This window comes from Platalea leucorodia (genome assembly GCF_965183815.1).
Source record: "Platalea leucorodia genome assembly, chromosome: 15".
Lineage (NCBI taxonomy): Eukaryota > Metazoa > Chordata > Aves > Pelecaniformes > Threskiornithidae > Platalea > Platalea leucorodia.
The window spans coordinates 2,068,094-2,090,976 of record NC_138837.1 but is presented as its reverse complement, the minus strand read 5'-3'; the positions used below and the strand labels follow the sequence as shown (position 1 = coordinate 2,090,976).

General features: G+C 42.0%; 1 protein-coding gene across 9 annotated transcripts in view; it reads right to left on the bottom strand.

The window, feature by feature from the left end:
- STRBP (spermatid perinuclear RNA binding protein) overlaps positions 1–22,883 on the bottom strand; it is a 71,395-nt gene that overhangs the window by 23,686 nt on the left and 24,826 nt on the right. For 5 of the 9 annotated variants that reach the window (XR_014229874.1, XM_082327789.1, XM_082327791.1 and 2 more), the window contains exons 2-12: positions 22,005–22,180; positions 18,419–18,636; positions 13,855–14,020; positions 11,010–11,154; positions 5,370–5,464; positions 4,858–4,953; positions 4,003–4,114; positions 3,296–3,393; positions 2,705–2,816; positions 1,882–1,974; positions 852–1,051 (exon numbers count right to left, since the gene is read on the bottom strand). Coding sequence is in view for 8 of the 9 variants with exons in the window: in XM_082327789.1 (XP_082183915.1) it covers positions 852–1,051; positions 1,882–1,974; positions 2,705–2,816; positions 3,296–3,393; positions 4,003–4,114; positions 4,858–4,953; positions 5,370–5,464; positions 11,010–11,154; positions 13,855–14,020; positions 18,419–18,636; positions 22,005–22,007 (1,338 nt within the window). In the remaining variant the exon portion in view is untranslated. Of the gene's footprint in view, positions 1–851; positions 1,052–1,881; positions 1,975–2,704; positions 2,817–3,295; positions 3,394–4,002; positions 4,115–4,857; positions 4,954–5,369; positions 5,465–11,009; positions 11,155–13,854; positions 14,021–16,918; positions 17,179–18,418; positions 18,637–22,004; positions 22,181–22,883 lie in introns of those variants that run through there. The other 4 variants (XM_082327792.1, XM_082327793.1, XM_082327794.1 and 1 more) reach the window with 4 other exon arrangements.

Below are 22,883 nucleotides of genomic sequence, written 5' to 3'. Positions count from 1 at the left end.
GAAAGCACATGGGACAATGGGATTTTCAAAACTGAAATCAAAGGAAAGCAGAAAGCTGCCAAATGAAGCTTCTAAAAAGGAAATTCTTGTTCAAAACAAAACGAAGCACAGAATGAGAGATGGGCTTGTTCCTATCCTAAGTGCAGTTCTATTAAAAGAGGTTCTCTTTCACATGAATTGTCTGTAGGAAACTTTCGTTCCTTCCCAGACACCCAGCAGGCTCGGTCTGCTTTAGCACTCCGAACTGTCCTCATGCAGTACAGGGATGTTCATGCTGGGCGCTCCAGTCTATCGCTGCTTTACAGACCTAAGCTCTGTCATGTAGAGCACCTACAAGATGCAACAGCAGGATGACCAGTACCTGAACGATACTAGTCTCTTACTGAAAAACTGACTGGAGACCAGTCATTTATGTACGCTGTTTATCCCAGCGCGCAAAGGTACTCTTCAGACATTGAGGGCAGGAAACAACTCCATGTTTTCCAGGAACTTACAACCCAGGAACGGACACGGAGAAAGAGGGAGCCACCAACATGCGGTTTTCAAACCAAGAGGAGGAAGGAGTAGAACAGAACAAAACCGAACCCCTCCAGCCCCGAACTTAAGCACCACGTTCAATGCATTGCCTCATGAGCTGACCTGCAGAGCCCTGGGACGTTCTCCCTCCCCTCCGCTAGTATAAAACAAGTGATGCTCTTTGAACCATGCCCAGCTGCGTTTAGAGTACATAGGTATGGCTCAGCTTCATCCAAGTTTTTTTAATTTTGAGGTTGCATAATACTAGTTCTAACCACATTTCACACTCTACGTGCCAAGATCTGGGGTAAGCAGATTACTTCAGGCTGCCTTACCTTCACTGCCACATGGAGCTTGGCTGTTTTCTTAGAAGGTCCTGATGCTTCATATGTCGTACCATCAACATCTACAGACATTGTGAAGACTGGGGCATGGACTGGACCAGACTGTGACAGCAGCTTATACTGAAGCCCTGGCCTGATTTGGTTCAGCCTCATCAGAGCATTCATGAGATCTATTGCTTTACTATCTAGTACTAGTACAAGATAGTAGGAAGGGGGGAGGAAGGGAAAACGAACAAAACAAGATGAACAGAAAAATGAAACAGTTTGCATTTCAGTGCCTTCTGTCTGTATAAAGGAGCTAAACAACCCCTCAGCCTCTCAGAGGTTGAGGATAGCCATAATGCTGCTAAGTCTTTAATAAGCCATTCTACTTTTGGGTAACAACTATAATTACCCCTTTTTTTAATATTGTTAACACAATTCTTTGCAGCTAGCTATATTCGTCCTGGCTGCTATAAAAGGAGTAACAAGTAGGGAGGAACCAGATGCAGAACTGGCACCAAAGTAGCACAATGAAAATAGCCCCCAGAACTGGCTGGATCCCAGCGATGCTGAGACTTCTGATCTGTGCATATAGGCGATGTCAATGCTCTGTACATGAAGCGTTCTGTTTTTCTTGTGGGAGGTCTTGAGAGACCAACAGCTAGCTCAAGAAGGGGAAGAATGCAAAAAGGCAAATCTTCACACAGCAAAGTCACTACAGTATTTTGAAAAAAAACCCCACAGTACAGGGACATTACCAATAAAATACCTCAGCTGCTTGGGCAACTTAAATTTTACTGTAACTTGATGGGTAATCCCGTTTAAAAATGCAAATCATTCAGTTAGTAACATGTCAAGGGAAATTCAGATGCACAATAAGAGATGTGTTTGACGTTCCAAATGTGGGGTGATAGAGACGACATTTTTTGTTCCAAAGCCTTTTTCACATGTTATTCCACACCAACACAGAGCAGCTTTTAAACCAGCTCCCCCTGTACAACAGATATTTGAAAACAGAACGGAGAAGTGTTGCACTTACTTTTCCTCAGATTACGCTTCATCTTTTTATTTGGATCTTTATCATCCCCGACGCTATCTTCAAATGGTCTCTTCAGAGCAGATGAGCCTGTACCTAGGGTATAAATTTCCTTGTAATATGGATATGCTATTAGAAAAACAAAATTCCACAGCAGGAGTCTGATAAGTCCCGTACTGTTCCTTGCACGTTTATAACGAAAAGACCTCAACAATCAGTCCAACCTTTCTTATGGCTACGTGTAAGCCGATAGTAGCTTCTTACTCACTGTACCACACCATGCAAGATATCTGCTTCCAATATCATGTGATAAGTAGCGCAATTCAGCAGTGGTGTTTTTTACAGTTAGTGTAAGGCAAGAACTCTAATAGTATTGTTTTTACAAACAATACACATGGAAATTTATTTTTATTAGATGTATAATGTTTTCTAGGAAAAATTCTTGAGTAATTCTTATTAGGGACACTCGTTATATGCTTTTTGATCAGTCTACAGTCTCTCCTTCCCCAGCATAAGAATCACAAACACTACTTTTACTCTTCAAAGGACTCCAAAAGGACTTGGTGTTTAAAGAAAATCATCGGCTGTATTCTAGCTGTACTGCTGCTCCTCTGGTGGTGCTTCTAGAGAACAGAACTTCCAGATTTTCTCCTAACAATGAAATGTTAAAAAAACCCCGAAACAACAAACCAAACCAACCACACATTTAACACAAAGAAAAGCCTTTACCTCGCATTCACAGCATATAATTCAGGAATTTCACCCATTCTAAATTAACCCCTAGTTTACTGCCCAATTAGTGATTTCTGGAGCGAGCAATACCTACCTTCTTTGTCAGTTACTGACCAGGAATATTTCTGAAATGACTTATTTGATGGGAGGGGATCCATTTCCAAGACCTTATAGATCTGACCAAAGGCTGATAATCTGAGGGCATGCTATAAGGTGACAGTAGAAACGTAAGTTACATCACAGCACTACTTTACCTCAGTTGTCTAAGTTTCTAAATAAGTTTGCAGACACAAAACCATTCTTCTATGAGAAGACAGCTTTTACAGCTATCTTCTCTGACAGCTATAGAAAATGCTAACATCTACAAATTTAAAACTCATTGATTTCTGTAATACAAAGCGCAGGGCACGCTGACAGGGAGCCTACTCAAGGGCTCTGTGCCATAAGCACTTGAGGTGGGATGCAAGTGGTGCACAGACTTTGGCCTGCCTTTTGTAAAGATTAGATTTTATACACATTTAACTCTTGCACTCATGAACTACCATTTAATCTTTCCAGGGTAGCGCACCAGAACTGTCAGGACTGCCATTAAAATAAGCTATCCTAGCAGAGAATCAATTCTATTAACGAGCTGAAGTCTTCACTGCTCACAGTATCTGGCTCCTCAGAAGTACGAGTTTTCTACCTGAGCACTGTGTGTAATGGCTTCTTTTTGCTGAACTGTCATGTAGGACAAAGCGTCTGTTGGCTCGCGTTCGCAGGGGTCATGCAGACCAGGGCCTCCTAGGAGGGAAAGAGGCACAGCAGATTATCGAGAGCAAACGAGAAGCAATAGGAAAATGGGGACCGATGGGTATCGCAACTGCCAGTCTCAGGCTGCAGCAGAGTGGGAAGCGCACCTTTTCCAGCAAAGGATTCCAGCATCGTACAAAGCGAGCTAGCCCCAAGATTTTGCTCCCTTGCAGCAATGGCCGCAGAACTTATCAGGGTTAACGCTGCGCGTATACAATAGTGTGAAGTAAAAGCGGGAGGTTTAAAAAAACCAAATAATTTGGATAGGTACATAGATTTCAATGAATCTATAGAAAGCAGATGGTCGCTAGGTCTATTTATTTGTTTGCAACCCCTTAATGAGATAAGGGTTAATTTATAAACAAACCTAACATTCCCCATTAACTTCTACTGCATTGGAAGTACTCATTCAAACAGTTACAACCATGCAACTTCCCTTTTTTTATTTTCTTTTCATTTTCAACAAGAAACCATTCATTTAGCTCCACTGCAGGTTAGGAGTTCAAGGCAGGCATTTGCTATCTAATCACACAGCAACAGCAAAACGTTCAGGCTGTCTGAGCAACCTTTGGTGTTCCTGAAGTCAATTTGGCCCCTTACCGGGAAGCAGAATTCCGGATGCCAAACACTCCATCACTCGTCGCAATGCTTCCCCAGCGCCCAATGGTCTATTACAAGTACCTATAGATTTTTCACATATAAGCTCGAGTGGCTAGAAGACATTAAATCATGATTAGTATGGACACAAGGGTAACTGTAACTGCAGTTAAATATGGAGGGGTAGAGGGGAAGAATGTTCACATCCGCTTACTTCGTTTCTAATCCACTACAGGCCTAACCGACAGACATCTGTCCCGGAGGACAGTTCATGGCACATCTGTGTGTTCCCTGCTCAGAGTCACCTTTTGAGGAAAGCGCCTGCTCTCCATAACTGCCCAGGAAGCCTACAAGGAGCCCTCTAAAGCCAAGCCACGTGAGTATTCTCCTCCTCTCAAAGGGTTATCAGTTCTAGGTGAGAGAAAACACTGCCTCCGCTGACCTACAAAGCATTCCTCTCCGGATATGCAGAGCATTTGGCCCTCCCCAAACTTGCTAACGTGAAACGGTATCTGCTGGTAGGAGCAGCACTGTCATGGTAGCAGGACAGTTTTGAAAAGCTAAACTTGGAGGCAACAAGTGGGATTCTATTGCAAATCCACGAGGACACGCAAGGCCCCACAACATTATGCCTCTTTCCATGGTATCTCTACATCTTACAGACTGAACAAATACTTGTGTTCTCTTTCCTTCCCATCAGCACTTCCCTACACAGGTAACGCTTAGTGGGGAGTAAAAGGAAGGGGGGTTTAAGGAGGCGTTTCGTACAACGCACCCTTTTCTCCAATCCAGAGACTGCTACAGTTCTCAGGAGATCTGAGACCTGACCTTGTGGCCTTCAACTCTTTCTGTACTTACCCATCCTTTCAGTGGTGCCCATGTGGGGACTCTGTTGCACAAATCCCGCAGAATACGAAGGACAATTACACATGATTTTAGTCCATTTGCCCTGGCCTAAAACAAACAAAATGATTCCAATACACCTGCAGAAACCTCGCCTTCAATTTTGCTTTTCTTTTTAAATGCACAGAGTCCTGCGATAGATTTTTTAAAATTATTATTACTTAATACTTAATCAGCTTCATGCAAAATAAAGACAGGTATATAAAAGTAAAATACTTCAATTTAGAGAGACATATAAAAAAGGAAGCACAATGTCAAGATTGCTTTTGTAGCCTCATGACAACTCTAGACCAGCTGGCTCTCTACCTGTCACGTTTGCCCTTGTACAGTACAGCACTGAATTCGGAATTCTAGACCTTCGCTCTATTAGGGACTAGTCAGAAATTAGAGAGGCATTAAAATTAAAACTGTCTCAAATTAAACCTCGTAAGGCTACAATAACAACAAGGTAAGAACAAATAGCCAACCTGAAACCATTTGGCGTGCCGCAGAGACGCCAAGGCCTCCAGGCATTTCTGCCTGTCCAATAAGTCCGGAGGATCTTTCATCGCAACATTATCTACTGGTAAAAATGGGATAAAAAGAGACAGATACAATTTGACCAAGGGGTTTCTGTCACAATACAAAAAGAGCGGCAGCATCTCAATGAGATAATAAGACTCCCAGAATTTAAGTGCACTGTGTTATCTAATTTAAACAAGCCATTAAAGGTAGTAAATGTGCACGTGTGCAACAGAAGCAAAGGCATTCACACCTTGTAAAATAATAGTAATAATAAAGATGGCCACTGCTACAGACAATCTGGGATCTTATTAAAAATGTAGAACACATTTCAGGGCAGAAAATAGCTATATAGCACTTTTCTTTTGGTTGCGTTGTATTGGGCTTTTCTTTCCCCTCATTTCCCTTCTTTGGGACTTTAATTCCAAGTGCACAAAAATGGCACAGAATTTCAAAGAGACAAGCTTCTTTTGACAAGAGGAAGATATTCTTGGGGGGATATAAAAAAATTGTAACAGGTAGAAAGTGAAGTTATGTCCATGCAATTGTTGAGAGTTCCAAAGAAAAACACTGAATATATTTGAAATATTATTGCATGAACAGTACTAGCCAATGTAATCAAATGAAAGAAACATGTAAGAAATGCTAGTAAGAAATTTTACAGTTTGAATCATCTTTCATATAACCAGAACATATGAAAGAAGTTTCGTAACTTGCAGATTATTAATGTATTAGGGAGGCAGTCCCCTCTTGTAAAAATCTTCTCTTCCCAACAGTAACTGAAATCAACAGAGGGGATTGAAAGAGGATTTGAGAGACAAGACACTGGTATCTTCTGTGCAGGTTTACACTTTCTTTTTTTTTTCCCCCGTTCTCTTTTTTTATCCAGCATGCAACAAACTGCTTTTAGCAGTCGCATCTGATTCTGTGTTGAGGGACATTATGCATCAGTCCTTTCTTCCCTGGTTTTTGTTTTTTATCCTAAGGAGTTATTAGCACCCAGATTCTCTGGAAACTCTGTACAAATGACAGATTTTGCGTATCTGTGAAATCAGGTTAAAAAGTATTTAGCTGACATGAGAAGAGCATATTGGAAGAACTAAATGAATCCACAGCTCAACTGAAGCCTTGAATATATTATTTTCCTATCAATACACAATTACTCTTTATTTCAAAATAATTAATTTGGAAATATAGTATTTTCATTATTCATAATGGTCAATTCTCCACGTCTTACGAGAGACCTATGCAGGTCTGAATGAAATACAATATGCATTCCAAATTGAAGACTATGCTAGATAAGCAAAATCCAGCAAGACATTTAAAACAGGAGGACAAGTTAGGAGAAAAAAGTACCATCAGTCTGTAGTGCAATTTATTAGTAACACCTCAAAGTACATTTTCATAGGTTGCTTTGGATAGCGTTGGTCGCACGTGCAATCGCATCTTTAATGTTAAAGTTGCTTCACCTCCTAAGCCATTCAATGGGAAGGTTACTCTGGTAAAAGCACATTATGTTATGATGGATAAAAGAGCCCAAAGCCAGGGGAAAAAAAAAAAAAAAAGGCAGTGTAAAACTGAACAGAACCGGATATCTTGTCTGACAGGTCATCGCTGCAGCTCGCACCTGCTGGCTCTGCCGTCAGCAGAAGACTTCAGTGCTATAAGCTTATTTTCTAACCCCAATGAACTTCGCAGCAGATATTTGCATTGTTTCTTATTGCCCTCATCAACGGTATTACAATATTGGCATTAATCACTCCTCTGGCCCGTTTTCCAAATAAAAGCTGCAAAGTCTCAAAGCACTGGATTTCTGTGAGCACAAGAGGTCACTTTGGAACACAAGATTTGCTTCTAAATTTCCTTTGCAGTTTTGTTATTTTCAGGAGTAATGTTTGGTGGCACACAGTTACTACGTGTACGTCTATGTAGTTCTGTAAGAAAACTTTATTGTGGACAATATAAACATCTGCTTAAAGCTCATGTATTGCATAAAACAACTACTGTCAATGAATGATCAGAATCTTATTTTAAAACGTTAGAAATGGCAAAGGTGACTGATTGCAAAATCATTCATTTTTTGCTGGATCTTTAAATGCCTAGGGACTTTTATTTAGTATTGTACAAGGCTTTGCTAAAGCGCGTTGCAGCCATTGACAAAGGAAATTTATTTTTCCTTTAAACTACAAAACAAAACCAGAATATGTGCCATCTGTCATTCGGGTGAATGAGAAACCTCGTAAGGTTTACTTTGTTTCAGCAAGTGAGAATCGTACTTTTCCCTACAGGATTCGGGCTATTTCCAAAGGTCCGAATTACAAATATGTTGGAGAATTTTGCCAATTGCAAATTCAGTTCTGGTGTCCTGAGCACCTTTTGCAGATGTTGCAGTCAGCCAACTTTTGGGTGCAAGATTCTATTAAACAGAAGGATGAAGAGAACAGGCAGTGAAGAGGGCGAGCGGCTTGCAGCAGGCTCCCTTTCGACACCCTCAGGAGAATGGCATGTTTCTTCATGCTCTGCCAGTCAGGAAAGTGAGACCCAATCAAAATTTTCAAATGTGATTGCAAAGCTTTACTTTTTTTTCCTTGTGGTTTTAACAAGGGCAATGATCCAAGGAGTTGAATAAGCAGTAACTAATAAAGCCCTGACATGAGCTCCCACTATGCAACACAGAACCAGTCCTTCCGTAATCCTCTCCCCCCTTGCTGTATGTATGCTCTTCACACAGGAGCTGCCCACTTCATTCATTTGCAGCCAGCCATACCAGAAGCGTTGTCTTCTCCGTAGGGGCAAGGTAAATCTGTGGCTTGTTGCCCCTTCAAAGGCAGTTGGCGCCTTTGGAGCGTCGCTGGCCGCGCCTGCCCAGCCAAGGCAGCAGCAGAGGCGGGCTGATTATGCAGCAGCTGCTCCAGGAGCGAGGTTGATTTCAGCCCCACTTTGGTAAATGAACTCGTTTGTTATTACACAAGCTTGTTGTTACTGTGCGCTCAGTAACAGCAACTGAGTCACAAGCTACAAGGTTCTGGTCTGGAAAGCCCAATTTATATTTGATGCTATGACTAAAAATTCAGTTTCTTGAGAAGTTTAAATTTTAAACTGATGCAAAATGCAGGAATTTTAGATGCTTGACTTCTCGACATGAGAAAGCAGAGCTTTATGGATAGCCATTTGTGAGAAACACTGAAATGCACACACACACTGGTCCACTATTTATTTTTGCTAACGAGCAGCAAAAACAAATAGGACAAACACCACATATTAAACATGAACACTTTTCCAAGGAGGTGGGGACTGAAGAGAAATCCAGGAATGTTTTTCGATACATTCTGACATCAGGGCATGAAGGCACACACAGCATTCCTACAGAACAAATGGGAGCGCTGATAACGAGGTCCGCTGCGCCTAACCTTGCCGGTTTGGTTAGAGGACAGATTAGTGCTAATCACACCGAACGCTGAGACCTTGGTCAGTTTCGCGCAGCCTCTGCGCCCGGGGAGCGGCGCCGGGGGCCAGCGGCTCCGGGGCCAACCCGCAGCAGCGCCGGGAGCCCCGGCGCCTATCTTACATGGGAGATGAAAGGCAAGTTGACAAGCGCTTTGAGCTCCTTCGTTCAAAAGAATGGACGGAATAAGCTCAAAACAGTTTTTAAAACCGCGTAGAAAGTCCATTGACATTTGGTTGGCATTATTCAGGAGCATTGAAAAAAATACGGCAGTACTTTCTTTGGGGATCAAGGTATTTGCCCCTGACAGTTTCTCTGAGGATTTTCCCTTGATACTGGGTATGAAACTTTTTGGTCCGAATCTAAGTGAGAGCGACCTAAATATAGTCGGAAATGTTATGGAAAAAAGTATCCCTCCCACCTTTCAATTTAATTAGTGACATCTGCGTAATGTCTCACATACCTTTGAAAAGGAATATGATAAATGTCTCTGTTCACTTGTGATGAATCAGTGTCAAAGAACCTGGGCTTTAAAATGAGATCCATTACCCTACTAACTAGCCTCATCAGCTGTTCAGGAATGATAGCGTAACACCACTCAGAGAGGCAGAAAAACTATTTTAAATTTTAAAAAAATTAGTGCAGAATTCTGAAAATATTTTAAGATACTGAAAACAAAATAGAACACCTACATTTTAAATGGAGGAAAGCATAAAAATTCAAATCCTCATTCAGATTGAGATGAACTCGGGAGTCCCTAGAGTTTACTGCCGCAATGGTGTCACTTTTTGCAAGGAAATACTTGGACGGAAGCCTTTGTACAAAACCGTATCCCCTTGTGAGAATCTTACCAATCCCTTACCATTACAATTTGTTCTGCACTTTGTGCTCTTTCTCACAAACATGTATCCACCGCAACAACTACAGGGCTGATCTCAGCATCTTATGGGAAGCTGAAGAACAACTGAAGTAATACGCAATTTATTTTCCATGGTCTTGCAAAAGAGCATGGTTACTAATTTGAGAATAAACAGACACTGCAATTAGGAAATCTTTGCCATTCATCTGTTTGTAAGATTTTTCTGCATCCAACTGCTGCCAAAGTGTTAGGTTGCATTTGAGAAGGGCTCCTTCCTGCCATTGCCTCCAACAGAAACGAAGAGAAACTGACCAACATTTCTCATTGTGTCGGTATTTCCCGGGGGAGAAGGGAGGAAGCAAAGGACTTGTGGCGAGTCTAGAAATGGGAAGAGAGCGACAGGGAGTTCCCTAGCCCACATGGGCCCAGCTGCCTCAGTTGTCATGACAGAGAGTGGCCAGTTGGTCAAAGGTCTGACATCATCCAGTGGCAAAGTTTCTAGGGATAGGTTTGGGAAGTGGAAGCAGAAATTACTGACAAGATTTAAAAAATAAAACAAAGTATGGCTACGTTTGCTCTTCTCTACTTCTCTCGGTTTGTTTCCAACCTCAGTGATGCTACCAGCCAACGTTCCTTTATCAAGGGGCCTATCGCTGTATTGGACGTCAGGCAGTTATAGGGAGAAGGAACAGAAAGAAACTACGTTACAGTTCTCTATATCTATTTTGCTCTACGGACATGAGGTACAATGTTCAATTCAGAAGCAAAAGTGCTGTATTACAGCACCGTAACTTCAACTGCATCCCAGTTAGGAAATTCTTAAAGCTAGGAACATACACATATGTATCATCGATTAATAAAAATCGAGGGCCAGGACGACATACTTGCGAGCTTTGCAAGAGAGTTTTTTTTAATGTAAAAAGAGAAACAATTTTATGAGTTTTTCAAGATACTACGAACCAATCCCACTTGACTGACTTAATTTGAAAACAAGACTGTGCAGCGCTGGGGTGCTCAAGAATTAACTAGCAAGTCTGAAAGAAAGGAGAACTAAGATCTAATTGTACGTCAAAGTTAACACCGTAGCAATATTGCTTGCAAATGAAAACTATGCATAGGTACATGAAAATTAAGTGACCGTTGTCTTTTTAAGGCACAAGTAACGTAACCTATCGTGGCAATAGCCAGTCTAGTTAGTACATGATGCGCAATTAAAAACCTGCTTCCCAATTAACCCTGTGCTGCACAGTCCAGGCATTTAGATAGAACAGTCTTAAAAACAAGTTAAAACGCTCTGTGTACCTCCTTCCTTCTTCTCTGCTTCATCTCGAATGAGAGGGGATGTAAGTATCACCTTCAAAGTTAGCTTGGGCTCCTTTGTGTTACGAATAATAATAGCTGCCTCATTTACATGCTCCTCCACGAGATACTTCTCTTCTGTAAGTTTCTGAAAGTCACCAAGAAAGATTTCAAGACTCCCAATCAACTGAAAAACTGCAGAATCTCTGTATGTGCATATGCCTCTTAACTAAGGAGAAGCCTGCAAGACATTGCAATGACAAATAAGGCCTTGCCTTCCTCATTAAAAGCAAACAGAAAAACCCCAGTAACATGCTTAAGAAAAAAGGTCTGCAGCAAATTTAATGAGAACACTAAGCAGTCCCACTATATTAGCACTTTTTTTTTTTTTTTTTTTTTTTTTAATGAAGACAGAAGCTGACTTTCATGGCCGCTAGTGTGCAAAATACCACCAGCAACTTTTCTTCTTAGTAAGTACACACTTCTCCGGTAACGCTGCCGCTGAATGTAAAAGCTCTCATACGCAGTATGACCACCGCAGCCGTGACTGTCCGTGCAAACGGATGACGGATTCCAGTGCAGGAGCCGCACCAGCTCGCCGAGTCCCTGTACCTGCCGTGAAGTATGACCAAATACACCTCGGCCATCTCTTACCAACCCTAAGATACTCTTCAGATGCCCTAGCAACAGAGATTTCACCACCTCTCCAAATAGTCTATTCTGATTCTCAGCCACACATTAATTTAGATGACCTATTCTGCAACAGAATTGCCCCTTGCTACAGTTCCAATGACTTCTCATCCTGCCTTTGGTAGCCATCTGAGATGATACTGAATTGCTGTCCCTTTATAAAATCACCATTAATGTCTTAAAACTTACACCTGCATTCAGTCTCAACTTTTTCCAAACCAGGTAATTTTAATTACGTGGTTTTCCAGGTGCTCATTCTCACTCGTCTGACTTCCTCCAACTTGTCCGTCCACCTCTCTCACTCCCTTTCCACCCAGCACTTGACACAAGACCCCACTGTCACCCACTTCATTCGTTCATACCAGCCCCAGGAGAGATCCCTGACGATGCCTGGAAAACCTGGCCTTCCTCTCTTGACAGCACACCAATAAATCGAGTGGTTTTTAAATTGTTTTCACTGAACTTTTTATTTCTTGTTTAGATTTCTTTTGTAGATAATACTACAAACTGCCGTATAATTTGTTGCATTAACGTGCATTGTCCCCGTTACCTCAAGTGACCTGTACCTGCAGGTCTTTCAGCAGTCCTTTGGGACCTCTCAACCTCCAAAAGCGCAAAGATAACCACAGATGGTTCAGAGTCCTAAAGCTACTCCTTGCATGCGTGAGTTTGTTTCAGCAAGACCATACGGTTTGAACGTATCTAACACATATTCTAGCCTCTTTCCTTGTAGCAATCTGCACTCCTCCAGCTCCTTTACTGTTGGGATGAAAATGTTTACGCATCTGCTCACTACCAGCCTTCAACGAAGCAGAGCAGAAGCTGTTAACATCTCTGATCCTCATTTGTTCTTTTTGTCCACTAACGGGCCTACGCCTTCCTTCTCCCTCCCGCATCTGGTGCGCCTGCAGACCCTCTCCTTGTCCTTCATGCCCGCGACAGCTGTAGCTTGTTTCATGAGTCGGGTTCCTCTTACCTCATGTTTTCCGTGATCCTTTCCCTCACAACGCTTCCCCACAGGATCTCACCTACTTGTCCCTTGAATTTATTGCAGTCTTCACATCTTTTAATTACGTCTGTTCTGCTGTTCTCACTTTTTTGAAGCATATGCTAACTTTTCTTATCACTTTCAACCCTTCTCATCTCACGCCTCACTACAAACAAGTAAAATTTACTCTTTACTACTCAATACATCCCTATAATTTTCAAATAAGTAAAATTTACTCTTTACTACTCAATAGTTCCTTAGCATTTTCAGCTATGGATAGGGCCACATCTGCAGGCACATTATCTCATTAAAACAAGCCCTTTATGTGAACAAATGAGCAGTGAAAGCAGCTGTCAAGAATGGTAAAACACATACTGTCTATGTGGAAATAAACACAAGACAGAAAAGCAGATCAGGAGAAAAGCAGATCAAGTTTGGACATGGTCTGGAGAGAGGCACTTGCAGGGGAATACTTTAGGGCACAGTTTCTCGGCAACAGCGTACGTCAGCCTGGAAGTTCAGACCCAGAACTCTGTCAAAAAGGTATTATCCCTAGTTGCTTTAAAGAGACTAATATTAGCTGTAAGTGCTGCCTACTGGATACCAACATCAGAATTAAACAGCCATAAATGAAAAGAATTATGAGCTCATGATTAACATGAGCTAAAATGAGTGACCACCTGAAGTGACTTTTCTCACTTCAGAAGCACGGAGGCGTTTATCTTGGAACAGCCCAAGCGAAGCAAAGCAGCTGCAAGGGAGACCTTAAGGCTCAGGCAGGGGGAGAGGGGACAACAATACAGACCGATCCACATGCTCGAGCAGGGCAGATTTCTGGGACTGCAGTTTAGCTCACGTTAGTGCTTGGACCAGAGAGCAAAAATCAGCTGGGTTAGTTACCAAACAGAAAGGTTAGCTGCCATCGTAGGATAACGGACATCACAAATAGGGATTAGGCAACAACAGGAGTAAGATGTTAAATTTTGTGAATAGCTACTTCATGTCACCACATTAAACATGTCACAGAGCCTAGATGCCATCCTAGATTCAAAGTACATTTCTTTAATCTCTATCACTTGTCTTTTTTGCTGGAACAAATGCCAGCCTTTACCCAAGTGCACCGAGCACTGCTATCCGCCATTGTTAGAGGACCACCCTAAATCAACTCACCTGAATTTGAGCTGGGAGATTGTCTTTAACTATACATAACAAGGTCTTTGTGGGTTTTTCTTTGCACATGAGAACCAGCTCCAGATCCATATCATCTTTTATCAGCAAGCCCTTTGCAACCAAGCCGATTCTCATAACACCACACAACGTCCGGCCACCTTGATCCCTGGAAATGAAACAATTTGGAGTAATTAAAATGGTATTTTCACACATTCAAAATACTTATATTATCCTATCACAGTGAGGAGATAAACGGATGGGACCGATGACTGCGCTGAAGTGGCGTGTCGCTGCTCAGAAAATGAAAAGCATAGACTCCTTTTATGCAAGTAGCTCCTATGAAAAAATTAATTGAAGCACTGATTTGCAATTCACACAAACGCAGAAGTTGCCCAGCCCAAGTCACAAAGCTTCACAAAGCTCAAAAAAGCCCAAATTCACTATCTGCAGATCTACCAAAAGAGTAGAATAATCTACCTAGAGGAGCTCTCTGACAGAAATGCTGTTTTCAGCAGTATCTGAGTTGTCTTTTAGTGACACTCCAACTTTAAACATGGCCACACACCTTTTCAGTGTTTCTTTTAGTTGATCCATACATTCAAACCTTTATCTTTAAAATGATACAACCAATTTCTGCAGTTTTAGCCCATACTACAAACTGACGTTTCAGGAAAGCTTCTAATTTCAAAGTCTTCCAGGCACAATTCCTCCCAAGTCTGACCACTGAAACCTATAGGAATAGAGGTCTGACTACTAGTTTTTACTCTCCAGCTGAAGTTTAGGGGAACATTTAAGAGCCACAGTAAGCATAACTTTCAAAGGAACATAAGAACGCTTTAGTTTTGAGTACTGAGAGAAAGACTGCAACAAAAACCAGTTCAGTAGGGTAGGAGTGCTTAAAAACATCAAGAAAAAATGCAAGAAATGCATCTTTGGCAGTTCAACGGCAGCTGTTGCCACACGATGCATCTCACTAGCGGCACGTCACCACTACGAAACCCACAGAAAGCACGTAATCAGCCAAGGCGGTGAATGCCTCAGCCAGAAAGGCGGCATCCCTGTTCACAGCAGCCTTACCGTCCAGAGGGATGGACTGGATCCAAAACAAAGAACACCCCAAAACAAACAAACCCCAAACCCAGACCCCGGTCACACTGTGATCGAAGGTCATCACATAGATCCTAAGCTTCACTCAGAAGTGTCTTCATCCAATAACTGCACTGTCTAATGGCAAGGCAGGAAGAGGTGCTTAAACAATAGACAGAAGAAAAGAAGGAATGACACAGAAAACGAAGCGGCAATCTCAAACGAGTTACTGTCCTTGGAACAGCCAGAAGCAAACTAGCAAAAACTGTTACAGAAGTAGACAACATCTCAACCTCCACCCTGGAACTATGCTACTTCAGCAGTATCTGGATGGAAACGTGACAAAATGCAGAACTCCTTTAGGTATGGTTTGTAACTGGCATAAAGGTATTTTAAGTTCTATATTTTTCTACCATGTAAGCCCCTTTTAGCTTGTAAAGTGATTAGTAAAAGAATTTGTCCCAAACAAATGAATAAATACACAAACTATTTTATATGTCTAAATAATACACTGATGTTTACAAAACCTGTACTCTGAATTTGTAACAGAGCACAAGCACAAAAAATCCTGCACACACACACAGGCGTGAAAGCAAGGCTCTGCAATTGTCTCAAAAGCATTTACTGCAGGCTTGGGTTTTTAAAAAAAAAATGTTTTTTTTTTTTTTTTAAGAATCCATTCTGCGCCTATTTTACCCACATCAGGAGACACCTAAAAATGTTGCCAGTAATGCTAGGAAGTCACCAACAAAACACACAGCGTATCACGAGAGACTTCTTCAGCAAAAGACTGCGCTTAAATACCTTCCTCGAGACGATGACAGAACTCAATTGTCCATCTGTGGAGAAGCAGCTATCAATGCACTACAATTATTCTGCGGTGTCAATACAATCACACTGTCTTGAACCAATTTATATGGTAATTTATGTAAAAATATTCCTGATTTTAAGTGTTTTGCTACTTCTATTTGAATACATTTCACACCAAAAAAAAGTGACGTATCACAGCTCGGCCTTACACAAAAATGCCACTGATCAGACTTGTGTCTGTTCAGTGTTTATTAGGGAACACAAAGCCACAGGCAGCACAGTGAGGGACCGCTTGCGTATTTACTTTTCCAAGGCACCACACAACGGTCTTCGTGCTGCTGCGCAGTTCCTATGTGGATCAGTGTATTCTGAGTAGGTGGTGCTGCATTTAGACTTCATGCAGAGCAAGCAGTTTCTTCCAACAGCTCCCAAGCCCACAACCTTATCTTAGAGACAATCAAAGACAAGCTTAAATGTTAAGGAAGAAACCTGTGGAAAAACACTATTAATACTTGAGCTTTCTGTGGAATCCACGACACCGTTGGGAAAGCAGATCAAGTCATGAATGCTTTCTGCTCCTCCCAGCCACACACACTTCCTCAGTTAATATAGCACATTTCTTGTTTCTAAACCGAAGTAAATCCAGAGAGTGAGGTACAGCAGGGCTTCATACCTTTTTTCCTGAATGCTACTCTAAAAAATTATGAGAGACTTGGAAATAACTAAGAACCACATTATGATGATAAAATAGGAAGCAATATTTCACTTTTGAATTTTCAGACGTATGTCATTACGCATTTAGGAATAACTGATAAGTACAATGGTAATCACTGTCTCTTTCATACTAAGCCAGTAAATTATATTTTCAGTTTAAAAACTGATACAGTCCTCTTGATTCAGAGTTAGATCTTCCTCCATTACCTGCACTGAATTTTATCTTGCTCCAGAAGTATACAATATACAGGGTCTGTATTTCCATCTATTACTGCTCGAGTAGGCTATACTCAAAAATGTAAACAACTTAACATATATATTATTTACCAGGACACCAAAAATTAAAAAAGCCCTCACAATAAACCTTTCACTGCCATAAAAGGTGTCAGAAAACATAAAAAATATATATGAAACAGAATACACTTTCTTTATCAGTTTTAGTATCAGAACTTACTGGGCAAAGCCCATGTAGCAGCAGACTTTCTTAATATTCCATGCATCATCGGAAAGGAAACGGGAAGAGTCCTTTGACTACGTCTCTAGTGCAGGTTACGCTACAGATGTAACCAGATCAAGTCCCAAGAAGTTCAGTGCAGCAGTATTATATCACAGGAAGAGCAGAGAACTGGAAGTCAGGTTTTTCGAGTCATGACAAGTTTGCTGTTGGTCTCCTGGTGCTTCACCTCCTCACCTGTAACCTGGACAGATACTGACCTGAGTTGGAGAGCATGTGAAACAGATGACCCAGAAAGTGCTGAAGAGCCAGAAGTGACCAAGTTAAGAAGTTTTACACTAAGAATCTTTAAAAAAAAAAAAGCCAGTTGTTCCTGCTTCTTCCTCTACTATCGGAGTTACGCTAGAACAACAAAACTTGGCACCAGGTCAAGGAGTAGACTGGGACATAAAGCAAACAGATATTTCACTCAGTAGAGAACTACATAATTGTACTGGTTTTGGCTGGGATAGACTTAATTTTCTTCACAGTAGCTGGCATGGGGCTGTGGTTTGCATTTGTGCAGAAAACAGTGTTGATAACCCAGGGATGTTCTGGTCCCTGCTGAGCAGTGCTGACACTAAGTCCAGGCCTTTTCTGCTCCTCACCCACCCCAGCAGCGAGCAGGCTGGGGGCACAAGGCGCTGGGAGGGGACACGGCCGGGACAGCTGCCCCCAGCTGCCCCCAGGGCTGTCCCACACCGTATGGCGTCATGCTCGGCGTGTAAAGCTGGGCAAGGAGGAGGAAGGGGGGACGTTCGGAGCGATGGCGTTTGTCTTCCCAAGTCACCGTTACGCGTGATGGAGCCCTGCTTTCCTGGGGATGGCTGAGCACCTGCCTGCCCGTGGGAAGGAGGAATGAATTCCTTGCTTTGCTTTGCTTGCACACGCAGCTTTTGCCTCACCTACTAAACTGTCTTCATCTCAACCCACGAGTTTTTTCACTTTTACCCTTTCAATTCCCTCCCCCATCCCACTGGGGGGTAGCAAGCGAGCAGCTGCGTGGTGCTTAGCTGCCTGCTGGGGTTAAACTACAACAATAATAGAAGGTAATGGATCCTTAGAAAAGTTACTTTGCTGGATAAACAATAGAAGTTTATAAAAATCTTTTTCGTGTGTCTTAAACTGAAGGAGCCCCTCAGCTACACGACTGTGGATCTGCATTCATGAGTAACTAGGCCATAAATTCACTTATAATCGCTGAAAAGTTTGTCTGCTAAATGCACCTTCCAACATCACAGTGAAATAACGAAACGGAGAGCAACTGCTGCCCACATTGGGCTTATTACCATTCCCTGCACTCGCCCTATATGCTCCCACCTCAAAAAGCCCAAACATATCCAGTTCCTCCTATGAACATCCGTATGCAACAGAATCAAGTAACACTACGACTCTTATTTAGAAGGAAAGGAGCCCATTCAGAGCAGTACAGTAACACATTATGAGGCTTAACGCACTCACTTGGCATTGCTTTCTGCAGCTTCCTCCTTTGCTTCCACATCACCCTCGCATTTCGTAGACTTGTTCTTTTCATCCATCCAGTCAGAGACATGTTTAAGGGCACATTCTACTGTTGATACCATGTTCTGGACAGCTTCAAGTTCCTCTGGAGATGGATAAATGGTTGAATGTTTCACCATAACATGGCGGTCATCATTAGCAAAAGATCGGATAGATCTCTGTTATGAAGTGGGAAACAGGGGGGGAAAAAAAGAACAAAGTTATTGGATTATCAATAGAAGGACATTGCCTGAATGGGAATCCTCCCTGACAGACGCAGGAAAGTGTTTTATGATGACCATTGCTTATAATCATGCAGGAGTGATTTCTTATCTTTATTTAAATAAATTTAAAAAATAAAGAAACAAAATACCAGTGCAAAATCGGCATTAAGCTGGTAAAACATGTAAGACCTTGGGTGGGTTCTATCTGATGCCTAAATTCAGCTCTTCTAGAATCGTTTTATTGGCTACTAGGAGGAATAGGCACACATGGAACGCAGTTCATGCTTATGCCTACCAGGCACATCTGGAGCAGAGTTCATGTTTATGTCTACTTTAGGATGAGATAAATTGTGCTGTAGAGGTGCATTCCCCCACCCACCCACATGTGACGACACGAGTCTAGACTACTATATCAGATTAGCTGCTACAGGCATCTAAAAATTAAGCAAGCTGAATTTCACCTTTTCCCTGGTATGTCCATCGCAAGTGGAAGTTGTGACACTGCGTGCGCTAGTCACAACTCAGAAAAAGGGAGAACTTAGGTCTAGGACAAGACGAATCTCCGTACTCCCATATACAGCTATGGTGGATACAATGTAGGGTCAAGACCTGTACTATGCATTACTCTGTTTGCAATGGCTAGAAATGGAGTTTCTACATCTTGTCCTTTCATAATTTCCCTCCCTCGTTTTCTTTTTTCCCATTTTCATTGTTTTTCTCACTCTCCCTGCCCTCCCCCCAAGATTCTCTCTGAGAAGTGGGCACGGTCGGGCTGGCCAAGTACAAGGTTAGAGCGCTGAAGCAGGGGACCAAAAACCCCGAGTTTCATTCCCAGCTTTGCAACAGACAATCTAGGATCTTGGGCAACTCATCTCACTATTAAGTGTCTCTGATTTCACTCTTCCTTTGACTAGCTTGTTTATTTAGATTAAGCTTTCAAAGTCAGTGAGAAATCACGTAGGCCCTGATCTTGCCTGAAGGACCTACATCTCATGGAGATACAAGCTGTGAGCCACAGTACTGAAAGAAAGAGGGGCTCCCCTACCCTGGAATACCTGCAGGAATTAAGGAGTTCCTGAATTTCAGCGATCTTTGTTGGCTCGTGTCAACCTTCAGCAGCTGGAGAGCTCAGAGCAAAGAGAAAAGCCAGGGTCCTTATCCCAAAAGGTAACCTCATTTCAAGGTAGGGAGATTTAGAACAGAAGTATTCCAGGGTGAGAGCAGACCGAGTAAAGCATGTGGAAAGGAGGGCAGACAAGGAGAACATGGAGAAGATTTCTATTTTGTAAAAGGCTCTCCAAATACAACTTTGCACATTCTGGAAGTGCTGAGCACAGCCGTCTCTCCTCAATTTATGCTAGAGACAACGGCAACACACCTTAGAACAAGACAATTAAACAGCCATTCCCTTACGGTTTTGTTACTGCTGCAGATGAAGTCATAGGCAATACACATTGCCACAAGAGGCTTAGCAAACTGCACAGGGATTTACAAAGGCATGAATGAAGATGAGGATAGAGATAAGATGGTAAGAAAAGACCAAAATAATTTCTTAAAAAAACTGAAAGACTAGGAAGAGATTAGAGTGCTAATTAAAAGAGTTTGCAGCGAAACTCAAAGTCCCGACTGATACCGTTGAGAAAGGTAAACTTAAGTGGCTGGGTGACTTGCGCCAGGAAGCCATGGTTTATCACACGCTATCTAGATGAGACTTATTTGATCTAAACAGTGACCCGGACCAGCTGCGATCACAGCACAGACCTCTGGCAAGAGCAGCTCTAAGTCTTGCTCTCTACAGACACATCAATCACTGCTGAAAGCCTCCCAGAACTTGGAATCATCAACCAAAAATCTCTGTTCCTCCTACACATTGAATACCTTAAGTAGGTTTCATTTTCACCCCTACTTCATGGGTTTGTAACAGTACGCACTCTGAGGGACACAAAGGGCCTTTGAAGGATCTCAAAGGCCTCTGGGTTGAATCCTTGTTAAGGAACTGGTCGTGATTTCCTGGCTCATTGCCTTCACCAGGTCCCCTCCATCGAAGGTCGATGTGACATCATTCCTTCCCTAACTTCTGTGCTCCTGCCCAGATGGCCAATGCAGGCAGGCAAAGAAACTCAGTCGGGGGCTGCTATTATCCCCAGTACCTTCATAGGTTGCAAAATGCTTCCAGGAGGTCCCTCTTGTGGCTTATCCGCAACATGGATACAGAAAGAAGCTGCAGTTCAGCAGTGAAAACTGACAAGCTGGATTTATTAATTCACCCCCACCATCTCTTATCTCACGAAATGTCAGTTAGGAAAAACAGTCAAACAGGAACAAATTAGTAACTCCTAAATTAGAAGACTTTTGTTTTCTTTTCTAATGAAGAGGGACTGACAAGATCAATTCTTCATTACAATTTAGGCCAAAAATAATAGCAAAATGGGATACTATTTAAAATACAATATATTGACAACTCTGCTTTGTCAAGTGTTCTTCCTCCCATTGTGCTCTGTAACAAGTAGAAGTCTTGTACGAGTTTTTTTTTTTTTTTATATAAACACACAGCCTATCAACAGCAACGAGCTACACAAATGTTAGAGAACCGTATTTAAAACCTATTGCATTTATTCTCATTTCCATTCTCTCAGTAATAACTTTAGAGGACTTAAAAATATACAAATACGCTTAAACTGCTCTCCACAGATATTTTTCAGGAACTGGATAGGTTTATCGGTTTTTTGTGAACACATCTTCAGAATCTTACCATCACAATACTTCATACTTGTACAGCTTTACAAATTCAATGTCTCAGGCATTCCCAATTTGCAACCAGCAGCAGGCAGATTAGAAATAACTCCTCACTTAAGCAACGTACACCGAGTTTATTTGGCTACACACATTTCATCTACATTATTAACAAATTGTGCATAGAACCACACTCAATCACATGCACACAAATATGAATAATCAACACTTGCTTTTGTGAGGAAGAGGTGGAAGGGCAATATCAGCATTTGGTTACGCAACCTGCAAGTTCAAGGTCACCCATGCTGTTTGCTACAGCTTGCTAATGCCAGTTTTATTAGAATACCTTATGAGCATCCCCTTCGTTCATATTTAATAATTCATGTAATGCAGGCTCACAAGACAACTCTCTGGTTTTAAGAGGCTGACAATATATCAAACCTCATTTGCTTTGCTCAAAGCATGCAGTACCATCTCCAATTTGGTGCAAGGTCAGAAAATCCCCTTACTCTGGTTTTATCAGGCCCCGAGCAAGACTGTCAGCAGAGAATATTTTTAATGCAACCCTATGAAAGACGACAAATACCTACCATGGTTTGTTAGTGTCTCAGCTCTCTCTCCCTCCCTTTCTCCTTTTCCCTCCTCCTCGGTGTCTTTGCTAAGCACTGTTTTGCCTGACAGAACCTCTTCATAAGCCTCTCAGTCCCTTGACGGCTCAAGAGTTCATACAGCCAAGACGCTCTGGGAGTCACTTTCTGTAATTCACCTGCAAAAAGAGAGAAACAACTTGAAACCAGAAGAAACGGCATGTTAATTCCAATAAGTGTTCCATGCAGCACATTAAGTCAAACCACCGATTAAAGCAAGCAGGGCTCAAGATGGGGAGGCAGTCACTGAACCATTTATTCCCAAACAACAAGCAGATGTCCTGAACAACAAGCAGATGTCACTGTGGAAAGTGACTTTGTGTAATGTGCCCACACGTATGTAACGACTTTCCCATGCCAGTTAGAGCTTATCTCAGTGTGGTTTGTCAGCCACCTGGCAATCGAAGTTTCTGACACAAGGAAGATGGGAAATCCAACATCTCAAATATGCTCTACATGAAACCAGCTCAAGAAGTCTCTACATTTATGTCGCATACACATTAGGAATCAAACACACTATATTTAATTATCAAAAAGTAATTATTTGTCGAAATCCCCAGCGCAGCCCTCAATCCAGAATGTGTCAGATGCTGTACAAGAACTAAGACTTCAGATGGCAATAATTGTAAGTTGTTATTTAAAAAAAGACAGGCGCATTATAACAAACTGAAGATGTAAGACTTGTGAGAATGTTCAGCTGAAATCATCCATACCGCCTTTTCTGCCCTTGCACTGCTTTTCACAGCACACAACATTTAGAAGTTCCTGCAAGAGCAGCCCTCTTGTACTAAACTGGGAAACAAACACCAGCACTGGCAGCAT